Source organism: Myotis davidii, unplaced genomic scaffold (assembly GCF_000327345.1).
Source record: "Myotis davidii unplaced genomic scaffold, ASM32734v1 scaffold316, whole genome shotgun sequence".
Lineage (NCBI taxonomy): Eukaryota > Metazoa > Chordata > Mammalia > Chiroptera > Vespertilionidae > Myotis > Myotis davidii.
In genome coordinates, this window is record NW_006287072.1 from 679,394 (window position 1) to 693,505 (window position 14,112).

A 14,112-nucleotide genomic window follows, 5' to 3' on the forward strand; every position below is an offset into this window, starting at 1 on the left:
GGAGGTGGGAGTGGAAGTGGTTGTGTTTGCAGGATGGTGGTGGAGTCTGCTCTTGCACAATACTGGCCTGAAAACTGGGAATAAGATCCTGTCCGAGCGGGGCCTGGCTCTGAAGTATTGTGGGCCTGTGGCAGGAATCTGATCTTCACCCCAGGCATCAGCAAGGCCTTTGGGAGACTTAGCAATTACAAAGTCGCCCTTTCAGCTGTGGTTGGTGGTCAATATCAATATTTTAAATGTGTTTTTAGTATTTTAAAATGAAGTTTAGAAAAGATATTTTTTTCCATCTCCCTCCACTGTAGCCAGGTTCTTTTTAAATTAACGAAAAGTATTCACTAAATGAGTGTTTTGTAGAGAATTATATTGAGACTTCTGCCTTCCATCTCTCCCTTTATAAAATAGCCTTATCTACTGGGAGAGAAGTTATCTCAAATAATGTGATAGGAAGAATTTGCATTCATTTCCTATGTGGTGTGTGGAGTTAAGTAACTTTTTGTTTTAACTTCATGTTGAAGGAGTATCCACAAAGCAACATATACCGAGTGCCTCCTAATTACTCACCCATCTCCTCCCAGATGATGCACCACCCACAGTCTGCCTTGTGGGGCTACAACCTCATGGGGCAGCCCCAGCAGCCTGGCTTTTTCCTGCAGAGCCCCTCTCTTACTCCAGGTACGTGAAGAGAGCAGAGTCGGATCCTCGAGATGACAAGTGGCTTAGAGTTCTCACTTGGGGTTTTCCTTTCTTTTAACCTGAAACCTCTTTAAAACTTGGAAGTTTCAAGAGCTGAGTGCTCAGCTGACATTTATAGATTTCTCTCCATTCAACGTATTACTTCTTCTAAAATAAGGTTTCAGCTATGAGTTTGTGGACTGATTTTGGAGTTTTCATCCAGTGCTGGGAGGAAATTAGCCACTGATGAAAATCTTAAGCTATCTCTAATAATAAAAGCGTACTATACTAATTAGACCGGATGTCCTTCCGGATGACCTTCTTTCTGGATGAAGCCCAGGTCCCGGGTGCCATAGGGAAGCTGGTGCCGGCAGCCGGGGGAAGGAAGGTCTACTCTGGCACGAATTTTGTGCATCAGGCCTCTAGTAAAATATAACGTTGATCAAAGTTTTATATTGTGAAATTTGTGTACATTTTTACCAGATATAGTTACCAGCATTTAAAAAGACTAGACAGTATTGCACAGTGTCTTTTATTATTTTCTTATGTTTTGAACTTTAAATTGTGTATACCAAGGATTTCAGAAACCTGGTTCAGCAAGTAGATTTAGATACGATCAACAAGGAAAACTGCCATATCCAGAGTGGATTTTGCTGATTTGGGTATTGCTCTGATTCAAGCTCAGGTAGATTTTATATATGGAGTGAAGATTTTCCAAATACAAAATTTCTTTTTTTTTTTTTTTTTTTTTTAAATAGTTAGAAACATCGATGAGAGAGAAACATCGATCAGCTGCCTCCTGCACACTCCCCACTGGGGAAGTGCGCGCAACCCAGGTACATGCCCCTGACCGGAATCGAACCTGGGACCCCTCAGTCCCCAGGCCGACGCTCTATCCACTGAGCCAAACCGGTTCCGGCCAAAATTTCTTAATTAGGAAAGGATTTAATTTTCATTCTAAAGGAAAGTTTGCCTATTTTAGCAAAATAGATTATTTCTGAGATCTCAGTCTGCATTTTGTTAGGATGTGTCTTTCTAATATATCATATTTTACTGTGCTCTGCAGGATAGTGAATTTTTTTATTGTAAGTTGAGTATAACATTTTTGAGGTTTAGGGAAAAAGAAGATACCTGATTCTTGGCTTAGAGCAGTGGAGAATCCAGTTTGTCCCATAAATTAGTGGCATAGAGAGCTGTTCTGGGTGTTACAGTTCTAAGTTACAGTCTCACTCTATCACTTTCTGCTATATAATCTTGGCCAAGTCCTAATTACTTTGTTCCTGATCATTTTACAGCTTGATCATTTGTAAAATGGATATGCTGATATATACCTTCATAGGATGGGTGATTGAAAGTAAATGTTTAAAGGTAGCACTCAGAAGGTAACCTGACACAGCAGACATGTTAAGTAAATGATCTGAATACATTCTCACGGCAGGGCTGTTGCACCTGCTGGGCCCCGTGCTGGGAACGCTCTCCCTCAAACATCTGCATGGCTCAATGCCTCCTTTGGGTTTGGTCAGACCCCACTTTCTCAGTGAGCTTGCACTGACCACCCTACACTCTGTCCCCCTCCTTCTCTTTCTGTTTCTCCATGGCAACAGCGCTTGCTTAAGTGCTACATGTTCACTTACCTGCCTGCCCCAGAAGGTCAGCTCTATGAGGGCAGGGGTTTTTCTGTTGTTTACTATAGCGTCCCCAGAATTTACACCAGCATGTAAGCAGGCTCTCAAAGGAGGTTGTTGAGTGAGTAAATGCAGACTACAAAGAACAAGCTAGACTTGGTGGTAAATGTGGAAAATAATACACAATTGCCATCTCCTCTGATTTTCTCTTTAATTCCAAGGTCCTTGTGAACTTTGTAGCATTTTTAACTTTGTCAACAACAGAGTCCAGCACAAGGACTGCATGAATAGAAGGCTCAGTATACTGTAAAGCCGCACACCCTTTCACCCTAGAGTGTTATAGAAGGTATTTGTAAGTTGGGGAATTTGGGTATTAGGTAAGTCTTAGGTATGATGATATGATGACATGTAAGAAAAATATGTAAACAACTACTTATGAGCGTTATATATCTGTGAAATAATATAATTTCATAAAAATGTGAATCCTATGAAATTGAGGAAGAGTGTGTACAACATGTTTCCATTTATATACTGTATAGTTAAAACACAAAACAGTGTCCACCCACACACATACACCTCTACCAATCTCTCTCTTTTTCCCCTGTATACACGCCAGTATGGTAAATTTATAAGGAAATGTGTATAAATAATAAACATCAAATTTAGAATAACATTCAATAGGAGAAGGGGAGGAAAGTAACAAGGCTTCAAACATATTTATTATATTAATTTTTTTTAGTTGATTCAGAGGTATAACATAGAAAAGTTAGGAAAAAATAAAAGAAAGTAGACCGTAGTCTAATCTTTAAAAAGTATGTCCCTTATCCATAAAATGAGTCAATTACATTTTATATATTAGTTCGCATTCTTGCTTCACAAAGTTACCTTGCCATATGTTACTCAAATCAACTATCCATTTTTCCCCCAAATGATCTTCAAATGCTGCTGAATTACTTATTAAATCATATCTCTGATTGTGATACTGAGTGTATAAAAGAGTGTGGGTTTTTCAAGAGAACAGCTTTCAAATTTTTGCCTCTATCATATTACTTGCTCTTTGTGAGGTCTTTATATAGACATTTTCTTATTCATGTACATTAAAGAATATATGTAGACTGTGTGGCGAATGAAGGGTTAGCACCTACTTTGAAGTCAGCAAATGTTGAATTTTTTTTCCCTTGAACTCTTAAAGACATTTGGCAAATTACATATGCAAAATGTTAAGGATTTTCTTTGGTTTCTTCAGCATCACTATAATCAATATTTCCTGTTTGTTTTATCTCTAGTCTTCAAAAAGATGTGTTTTATCTTTAGAATCAAGGTATTTGAAGTTTCCAAGCATTTCCAGTTTTTTAAGTATTTTTAAGCATCTCTACTATAAGATAGGCATTTCCCTTAAGTACTATGAGCTTCCAATTGTCTAAATTACAAAAGGGTTTCTAGGCCTGCCTTAGGACACTTGGCAAATGTAATACATTTTATGCAAGAAATATGTTCCTGGGAGCCTTCCATTATTTAATACCCATGTGATTCCCAAAGTACACCGACCACTGTTTCAGGCATGTCACTTTAGCAGTTCAGGTGGACCTTCGTGAGGCCGTTCAAATGTTATAATTGCTCCTGCACCACCCTCCCTATCCTGTGAAAATTCTGCAGTTCTTGTATAGGGTGGGATGGTGCCTTCTGTTCCATTTTGCTTCATAAAGTGAGGCTCAGAAGGTGAGGTTTCTACATTTTAATCAAATCAATAGGAATTGCTGCATCAATGTATAGAAAGCCCTTCCTTCTGGTTGCTTTGTAGGTGGCTCTAGACTGGACCCCACAGGCTCCTTTGTCCCTACCAACACCAAGCAAGCCCTGTCGAACATGCTGCAGCGGCGCTCGGGCGCCCTCATGCAGCCGCCCTCGTTGCACGCCATCACGTCACAGCAGCAGCAGCAGCTGGTCCAGATGAAGCTCCTGCAGCAGCAGCAGCGGCTCCTCCGGCAGGCCCAGGCCCGGCCATGCCAGCAGGTGTGTCCAGGCCAGCAGAGATCCTCTGCGCCTCGTGGTTTTCTCTAGCTAGGGTGAGCAAGGTCTGTGTGACATGTGCTTCCTGCGTGCTCACCCTGTGCGCTTGGTGAATGCAGGTATCTCCTTCTTACACAGGCTTAGAAATACTGTTCTCTTTGATCAGATAAGAACTCAAAATGTCTTTGGTTCATTTAAAGCAGGGGTGGGGAATGTCCGGCCTATGGGCTGTATAAGGCCAGAAAAATCATTTGGTCTGGCCCTGCAAAGGCATTAGGGAGGAGTTAATAAAATGTTTGCCCAAATATAGCAGGCTAATTTTTAAGTTGATACTCTTGTATGGCCCCCGAGTGATGTCATAAATATCCAAATGGCCCTTGGCAAAAAAAAAGGTTCTCCACCCCGGACTTAAAGGATGCCTTAAAACACAAAGAAGAACTGATGGCTTTCTAGTCCCTTAGATGCAGCAGGACTGTCATCCTGGAAGTGGCCTTCTCTGAGCTCTCATTCAGTATTTAATTATCACCACATTCTTTACTTTCAGGTATTTAGCTCTACTTTCATGTATTATTATTTCATTTACTACTTTGAGGTTGAGTCTCTGAAGCCTATGTTTCTTAGGTTTTTCTCCTACAATGCCCTGAGCAAACCCTATGTTTTTTAAAAATATATATTCTTATTGATTTCAGAGAGGAAAGGAGAGAGAGAGATAGAAACATCAATAAGGAGTGAGAATCGTTGATTGGCTGCCTCCTGGAGCCCCCTACTGGGCATGGAGCCCAAAACCCAGGCATGTGCCCTGACCGGAAATCGAACCATGATCTTCTGGTTCATAGGTTGACATTCAACCACTGAGCCACACCGGCCGGGCCAGATTCTGTTTTTATTGCATACTTAATGAGGAGTATAGCAGAGAAAGAATGCATTGCAAATAACTGTCAGTATATGCTTATCTTTAAAGTAATTCTTGATTTATATTATTTCTATTTTTTTGCTCATAACCCATTATCTTTAACTTTTTAGATGACCATGATTATTAGAATGCAGAAGTAACACAGAATTTAGTATAGACTCATAAAACCACGAATCAATACAAATACATAAAATAAAAAGAGGGAAGGGAGATTGTGACTTCTTTTTCTATATACTTTTTGTGTTCAGTTTTTCTTGAAATTGTACTATTTTGATGATGGTGATGATAGTAATAATACTAGTTAGAAGCAGCTAACACTGATGGAGCACTAATTACCTGGCAATACACTTCCAAGCACTTATAAATGTATTAGTTATCTTAGATCTCACGGCAGTCCTATGAGTTGGGCATTGTTGTGATCCTCAAAGGACGTAGCCAATCGTCAGATGCATCCTGCTCTAAGAAAAATCACAAAACTTTCAAAGCGAGAAATTCTAATGTTTTAAAAAATATTTTTGTATTTTCGTAACTTTCTACACATATCTCCATACTGTATTCCACCCACTTCTGCATGGGGTATTGGGGTTGGGAGGGTTATGCATTCTTAAAAAAGCTTTCTTTTCTTACCTGTATTATAAAGACAGGAAAGAGGAAACTAGTTGAACTGCATGAGAATGCAAACAACAGTCACTACAGGCTTGTCTGTGCCCGACCTCTAGTGATTTAAATTCCCTGGGTGTCAGGCAAGATGGGCTTAAGCTGCTTCATACACAGATATTATGAAGATTTGATTAAAATATTAAAAAGCTTTGATTTTGCTTAAATAAGCAACATTTTTGGAACCATTAAAAATCTCAGTGGTATATTAGCTTTGTTGGAGATGATTGTTTCATTTCTTACCAAGATAAATTAAAATTTTACTGTGAGTAACCAGCCCACTAAGATGAATTTAGCTCCCTTTTAAAGTAATGTAAGCCTAAGTAAAATTTGCCTTCCAATAAGTTTATTTAGTTTTTCATGTCTACCTTTTTATCACAAGTTATAACACTTTCAAATGATTACTGCTAAATTCAGTTTTGAATTTATCTAAGTGGTCCCTAGTATTGCGAAAGTAGTAAAACTCACTGGGCAATTTCTAGGTAAACATGCCTTTCCTCATGTAAGCCATGGCAAGCAATTTCCCCTAAAGTAATTTTTTAAAAGGAATTTAAAAGAATAAAAGAATAATGTGAGTGTAATGAAAGATATCCTTGCATTTTTGGAGAAGGCAGGCTTAAGACCTAGCATGTACCCAGAGGACCCCATTACTCCCACACTTTCCTCTAACCACTAAAACTACCTGACTCAATTCCATCACACTACCTAGAGTTACACTGCTTGTACTAATAGGAATTAACTGAGAGTTCATTTTTTTCTAACTTACTTTATTGTACCAACTATGTCACACTGTTGAATTTTTATTTTTATTTTTTCTTCTTTCTTTTCTTTTGAAAAATCAAAAATCTCTTCTTTAAGTAGTAAAAGCTCAACCTCATAATACTGATTGTATAATACTCCCTTCCCTCCTCCCCTGTATTCTTTTTTAACAGTTGAAACTTGCTTTAGAGTCTGTGAAGGGCTTTCGGAAACATATACACTTTTTTTCTCAATCCCCATTCTTAAAGTGCCGGATAACTGAGCAAAACAGCATTCTTATAAGGAAGAGAATTGCACACATGGTACAGTCATCAGACATAGTGGTCCTTCGTGGAGTAAATGAGATGTGTCTGTAGCATCTGCGAGAGTGCCTGCACCTGCCAGGGTCTCTCCTAATAGGTCATGTGGTTATTGTGGCAGGAAAATTCTTGTGCTAATCCTTAAAAATCTAGAATAAAAACAGAATTAAATGGAATATATTGGATATTGATAAATTGTTTATTATATGATTCTGGATGCAATTAGAATCCAGAAATTTTTTTGGATATATTTATTTTTCTAATAAATAGTGACCTCTGTTCTTCATGAGAGGAAATGATAGAGAAATATTGAAACTAATTTTGGCAGGAACATTTTCTCAGGTTACATGCCTTCTCATAATGTGACTCTCTAGCTACATAAGAACTCTTATGGTGTGTTTTTCTTTTAGTTTGGGGCTTATAGGGAAATTAAAATTAATATAATTTTTCTTATTAACCTAGCAGTTTTCTAATTACAGAAATCCATTTTCTTAAATGTAGCAAATGTGTTGGAGAATTTCCATGTATCTTAACTTTTAAGACTGATCTTATAATTATAGATTTTTTTTTAGTGTCACCCGAGGATATATTTATTGATCTTAGAGAGAGAGGAAGGAGAAGGGGGAGAGAGAGTGAGAAACATGGATGTGAGAGAGAAACATTGATGGGTTGCCTCTTTTTAAAAAAATATATTTTATTGATTTTTTTACAGAGAGGAAGGAGAGAGATAGAGAGTTAGAAACATCGACACCGATCAGCTGCCTCCTACACACCCCTACTGGGGATATGCCCGCAACCAAGGTACATGCCCTTGACCGGAATCGAACCTGGGGTTGAGTCCGCAGACTGACGCTCTATCCACTGAGCCAAACCGGTTAGGTCGATGGGTTGCCTCTTGCACGCCTCCTGACCAGGGATTGAACCTGCAATTTTTTTGGTGCATGGGACAACATCAGCTGAGCCATATGGCTGGGCAGCAGATGCTTTTAAAGATTGACTAGTGTCTCCAAGCCTTGGATATGGCTGTTCTCTAGGCCCGTCGTCTGTGACTTCCTTGGTCCCCACCCTCTTCTTATAAGATCAGGTACTGGGGCCCTAACTGGTTTGGCTCAGTGCATAGAGCACCGGCCTATGGACTGAAGGGTTCCAGGTTCGATTCTGGTCAAGGGCATGTACCTTGGTTGTGGGCACATCCCCAGTAGGGTGTGTGCAGGAGGCAGCTGATCGATGTTTCTCTCTCACTGATGTTTCTAACTCTCTATCCTTCTCCCTTCTTCTTTGTAAAAAATCAATAAAATATATTTGAAAAAAAAAAGATCAGGTACTGGGTTTTAAAATATTTTGTATCACCCTGAGCACAGGGTAGAAATCTATGAAATGTTTATTGAGCAAATTCATGTTTTTGAGCAGCTGTTTTCCAAAGCCTAAAGCAGCAATTCTCAACCTGTGGGTTGTGACCCCTTTGGGGGTCAAATGACCCTTTCACAGGGGTTGCCTAAGACCATCCTGCATATCAGATATTTACATTATGATTTATAACAGTAGCAAAATTACAGTTATGAAGTAGCAATGAAAATAATTTTATGGTTGGGTCACAACATGAGGAACTGTATTTAAAGGGCCAGAAGGTTGAGAACCACTGGAAAGTTTCCTGGTAGTGTTACTCCTTAGCAGTCTGATTATTATCTACAAACTCATCTCATTGCTCCCCGAAACTGCTCCCAGCAGTGACCTGCTATGATTATTTTAAAAACCTAGATGGGGCAGGGAAGACATACATTCCTGGTTTCTGGATGTGTCTCAGAACTTACAGATTCCCCCTTAGCCTCCTCCCATCTGAGGAGCGAAGTTGATGTATGTAGGAATTATCTAGTCTAGACATGGTGCACAATGATGTTCAGAGCACCATCGTAAAGTAATGAATTCTGCTGCAAGCAACGAATAGCAGCTCCAGCTAGTCATGGAATTTCCTTTTAGAGACCATCCTGTATTTCTTCAGGAATGTATTGAGACATTTGGAGAGTGTCTAGAACAGGGGTGGGCAAACTTTTTGACTCGAGGGCCACAATGGGTTTAAACTGGACCGGAGGGCCGGAACAAAAGCATGGATGGAGTGTTTGTGTGAACTAATACAAATTCAAAGTAAACATCATTACATAAAAGGGTATGGTCTTTTTTTTCAATAGTTTTATTCATTTCAAATGCGCCGGATCTGGCCCGCGGGCCGTAGTTTGCCCAGGGCTGGTCTAGAAAATAGGTGCAAATAGCATGGATGTTGTTGGGTATTTTTAATCAATTTATTTGACATAATGATTGTTATATAATCAAGTGTATTTTCATATAGCTTTAGTCATATCAACATGCATAAAGACATTTTGGGAAGAAAACTTGTATTCATTCTTCTTAATTACAGGCTTGACTTGGTTACTCTTCATTCCTTACCTGTCCCTTATTAAAATGGGGCTCAGTGAAGTGATTGTCACCTTTCTGTGCCTCAGAGCCTCACCTATACAGTGGAGTTAACACATATTTACTTTATAGGGTTCTTGTGAAATTAATTATTTAATATATTGAACAGCCCTTAAAATAATGGCTGGCTCATAGTAAGTGATCAAAAAATGTTAGCTGCCATAGTTACTATCACTGTTTTATTACTATTCACAGAAAATTCCTATTCTATAAAAATGATTTTTACTTTCTTAAATATATTAAGGATTAAAAGAGAACCAAAGCACATTAAAGGCTTTACTTATATAATTATATTAATTACCCTCAATGAGATTGGTGCTCAGTGGTCACCAGTAAGAGAACAATAAAAAGGAATGTTGATTAGTTTTCCTAGTAGGCTTTTTGGTTTCTAAGGCCAGAATGTTTATGTTATAACCATCTAAAATTCTGTGATACAAACTTTAGTGGGGCTGATTACAATTTCAGTATTAAAAATACCAGAGTTTTATATTCTACATAGCCTATGAGAACTATCACAAAATACAGAATATTGGTTATAACAATGCAAAATGCTGCTTAAATTGTTTTCCAGTCACCTTTTTATATCCAGTATTTTTCTTCTCATACAGGAACTTCCTTCTCCACCCCACCATGTCAGACTTCTGGGAATGGGCATTTTCACATAGGAAAAGGACTTAATTTTATGCCTTGGTTTATGGTATCACTTTATCTTGATTTATTCCTTTAAATGCATAAAACATTTTATGAATAATAATCAATGTCAGACAGTTTAAGATTCCAAAGAAAGACAGCCAAAGATATATGTATTTAGCTTAAATTGATGGAGACAAATTTGGAAGGAAGTAATAGGTTTGCAGACTGTCCTTTATAATAAAAGCCTAATATGCTAAGTGTCTGGTTCGGTCGGCCGTTCAATCAAAGCGTAATATGCTAATGATATGCTAAGGCCACTCAAACGCTCACTATGATGTGCACTGACCACCAGGGGGCAGTCAGTCAACTGGTTGACCAGTCACTTTATTGTGCACTGATCACTAGGGGGCATATTCTCCGACCGGTAAGTTAGCTTGCTGCTGAGGGTACGGCCAATCAGGACTGAGTGAGATAGGCCTGACATGCCCTGGAGCCCTCTCACAGTCCCTCCCTGGCTGGCCAACCTCCTGCACCCCTCCCTGGCCCTGATTGTGCACTGGTGGGGTCCCTCGGCCTGGCCTGCACCCTCTCGCAATCCGGGACCCCTCAGGGGTTGTCAGAGAGCTTGTTTTAGCCCGATCCCGCAGGCCAGGCTGAGGGACCCTACTGGTGCACGAATTCGTGCACCGGGCCTCTAGTCTATAATAATAAAAGCATAATATGCTAATTAGACCAAACGTCCTTCCAGATGGCCTTCCAGATGAAGCTGGGGCTGCAAGGGAAGCCTTTGTCCCAGGTTCCAGAAGGAAGCTGGGCTGGCAGCTGGGGGAAAGAAGGCCTGCTCTTGCACAAATTTCATGCATCGGGCCTGTAGTCTATAATAATAAAAGCATAATATGCTAATTAGACTGGACATTCTTCCAGACGACCTTCCAGACAAAGCCAGGGCTGCGAGGGAAGCCAAGGTCCTGCGTGCCAGAGGGAAGCCAGTGCCAGCAGCTGGGGGAAGGAAGGCCTACTCTTGCACGAATTTTGTGCATTGGGCCTCTAGTAGATAATAAGTCGGAAGGATTTTTGTGACATTGAAGAGGGAGATTTCTCATAGTGGACAGAAATGATGTGTCAGTTATGGCTAGCTGTTGTTTATTAGAACACTAATTATCACCCGTAGAGCAGGTGTCATTGTTGGGCATCCAAATAAAGGCTTTAGGTAACTTAATGAAATGACAATGGCTGAGTCAAAGCCTCCCAGACTTGTTAGCTCCTTGGTAAAAGTGAAGCTGTAACTTCCTAAAAACATGCCTCAGAGGTTGATGAAGCCATTTAAGATGATTAACCAGGATTTTTGTCAGGTAATTGATTTCCTACCCTACAGATATGGTATCACCTTGGGACATCTGTTTCCTTCCATTGCTCTTTCTCTTTTCTTCACTCTCTAGAGGTATATTTCAAACATGCAGATAAGAATAGAAAATAATATAGGAAACATTGGTGTACTTACCACCTAGTTTTATTTAAAACGTTCTGCCATATTTGCTCTAGATGATTTAAAAAAATGAATCATTACAGATGTGGACAAAGCTCCTTATCTTCTCTAATTTCCGTTCTTACCTGTAAAGAGGTAATCATGAATTTGGTGCTTCCCTTTCTTATGAATGTTCTTATGCTTTTAGTACATATTTTTGCATTCATTGACATAACCATTATATAGTATTATTTTCATACTTGAAACTGTATAATTATCTTATATGTGTATTATTTCACAACTTTTGTAATTTGACTAATTTTAAATTACATTAACTTTGTTACATGTAGTTTTATTCATTTATTTGTTCTGATTGGATGCTATTCCATTGTGAATTCTTACATTTATCCATTCTCCTGTTGGAGTTGTTTATGTTTTGCCAATTATTTCTAACAGTTAATAGTGCTACAGTGAACATTTTTGTACATTTCTGCTCTGTGTTTGGAGAGTTTCAGGGTATGTACTTGAAGTGGAAATGCTGATTCAGTTTCCAAAGTGATATCGATTTCTGTCAGTTATGAGTGTTACCTTTCTCCACGTGCTCACCAACCCTTGACACTGTCCTTAATTTTCTCATTCAGAGCAGGTGAAATGGTATCGTATTATGGCATTCTAATTTGCATTTCCTAATAACCTCTGAGTTTAGGCATTTTTTATAACTTCACTAGCTAGTTACGTTTTCCCTTCTATAATTTTCCTAATTGTATAATTTGAGCATATTTCAAAATAAATTTATTTTTATTTGATAAAGGTAGGCAAAATAGTTTTATTGAAACCGATCTGGAGTCTTGACAATTATCTTTACTCAGAGAGTGTAATTTATAAACATCTCTGTGACAAGGAATAAACATAAGGGGACAGACACCACTGAACTAGTAAATGTGTCCTAAAGCCTTTTATTTTTTTTCCTTGGATGGAAACCATGTCCAGGGAAGTGGGTGCTTTGCTTATTGCTTATTATCTGTCATTTCTCTATTTATTTGAATAAGGATGGTGCACATTTTATTTGCTGAAATTATGATTAGGCAACTAGAATGATCTAAAAGATCATGTGTACAGCTTGGTTTTATAAGAGAGGGGAGCAGATTGGGATGGAAGGTGAGAGAATGGGTCACTAATTCGAAGGTGGTTGTTAATTTTAAAGACATATGTCCAGGTGCAATGAATTACTAGTATGTGCCTATGCCTAAAATGGTGAGAATAAATATTATTTGCTTGGAAAATTCCTCCTGTAATTTCTAGTCCTTAGTATAGTAAAATATTTTTTCCTATTAGTGTTGAGAATACTTTGTCTCATTTGTATCTCTAAAATTCTGTGAGCAGAAAATTTTTAGTATCTCAGACAAAGTATCACTTAGAATCCTGTATAATAAAAGGCTAATATGCAAATCAATCGAACAGCAGAACAACTAGTCACTATGACGTGCACTGACCACCAGGGGGCAGATGTTCAATGCAGGAGCTGCTCCCTGGTGGTCAGTGCACTCCCTCAGGGGGAGCGCTGCTCAGCCAGAAGCCCAGCTCATGGCTGGCAAGCACAGCTGCGGTGGCAGGAACCTCTCCCGCCTCTGTGGCAATAAGACATCCCCCAAAGGCTCCCGGACTGCAAGAGGGCACAGGCCGGGCTGAGCCTCCCCCCTCCCCGCCCCCCGAGTGCATGAATTTCATTCACCGGGCCTCTAGTCTGTTTATTAAAAAATGATTAAACCAGGGAATTATTCACCTGAGAAATAGGAATTTCCCCCAAGCACTTAGTTCTCTTTTTCTAAATCAGATTCCCTGTTAGTGTGTAAATGTTGGTGGGACTAAAAATATTTGTTGTCTGATTTGGTTGATTGAGTGCATGGTGAACCCAATGCTCTGTTTTCATTTTTATTTACTGAGGTCAGAGCTATCTAATTACATTGTCCAATAATATATGAACTGCTGACTTGTTCACTTAGTGTCTTGTCCATTCAATGTGACCAGATGTCCTGAGCTGTCCCACTGGCTCTGGGCCAAGAAGAATGCTGGTTCCCTGTTATTCGCTGGGGACCCAACATCCCTTTGCTACAGGCAGTGTCTGTGTGCGCTCTCTCCTTGACCTCTTTACGTCGCCATGTGACCTCCAGTTTTTGCTATTCCATTATATAAAATTACCATATTCGTTTCAGTGTCCAGACTATGGTGGTATCGTTTGCCATATAAGTTAAAACCTCTGTAGGCCCTGGGTTTTTAAATCTTGACTCCCTGAAACATTGTTTTAAAATTAACTGTTTCATGTGTATTTTGGCTACCCACATCATCAGGCTGAAAAATCTTATCTGTATTGTCTGCCGTTTTCTTGCTGTCCCCTTTCTGTAGGACTTCTGTAACTCTGCTGTCTCCCTTCTGGAAGACTTTGACAACATAATGGTAACACCCCTGCTGTCATCTCTTTTCTTTCTTTCTTTTTTTTAAGTAAACGTTTATAGCATTACTCTGTGAACATCAAAATGAGAAGCGGGTTGTTCTTCTATAGCTGGTAATAACTGTAGTCTTCATTTCACTGTTGTTCCCTCGGTTTATGTT

At 39.2% G+C, this 14,112-nt stretch overlaps 1 protein-coding gene across 2 annotated transcripts in view; it reads left to right on the forward strand.

The window, feature by feature from the left end:
• MED12L (mediator complex subunit 12 like) overlaps nucleotides 1-14,112 on the forward strand; it is a 398,615-nt gene that overhangs the window by 346,093 nt on the left and 38,410 nt on the right. For both annotated transcript variants that reach the window (XM_006758962.2, XM_006758963.2), the window contains exons 36-37: nucleotides 516-672; nucleotides 4,099-4,310. In XM_006758962.2, the coding sequence (XP_006759025.1) occupies nucleotides 516-672; nucleotides 4,099-4,310 (369 nt within the window). The remainder of the gene's footprint in view (nucleotides 1-515; nucleotides 673-4,098; nucleotides 4,311-14,112) is intronic.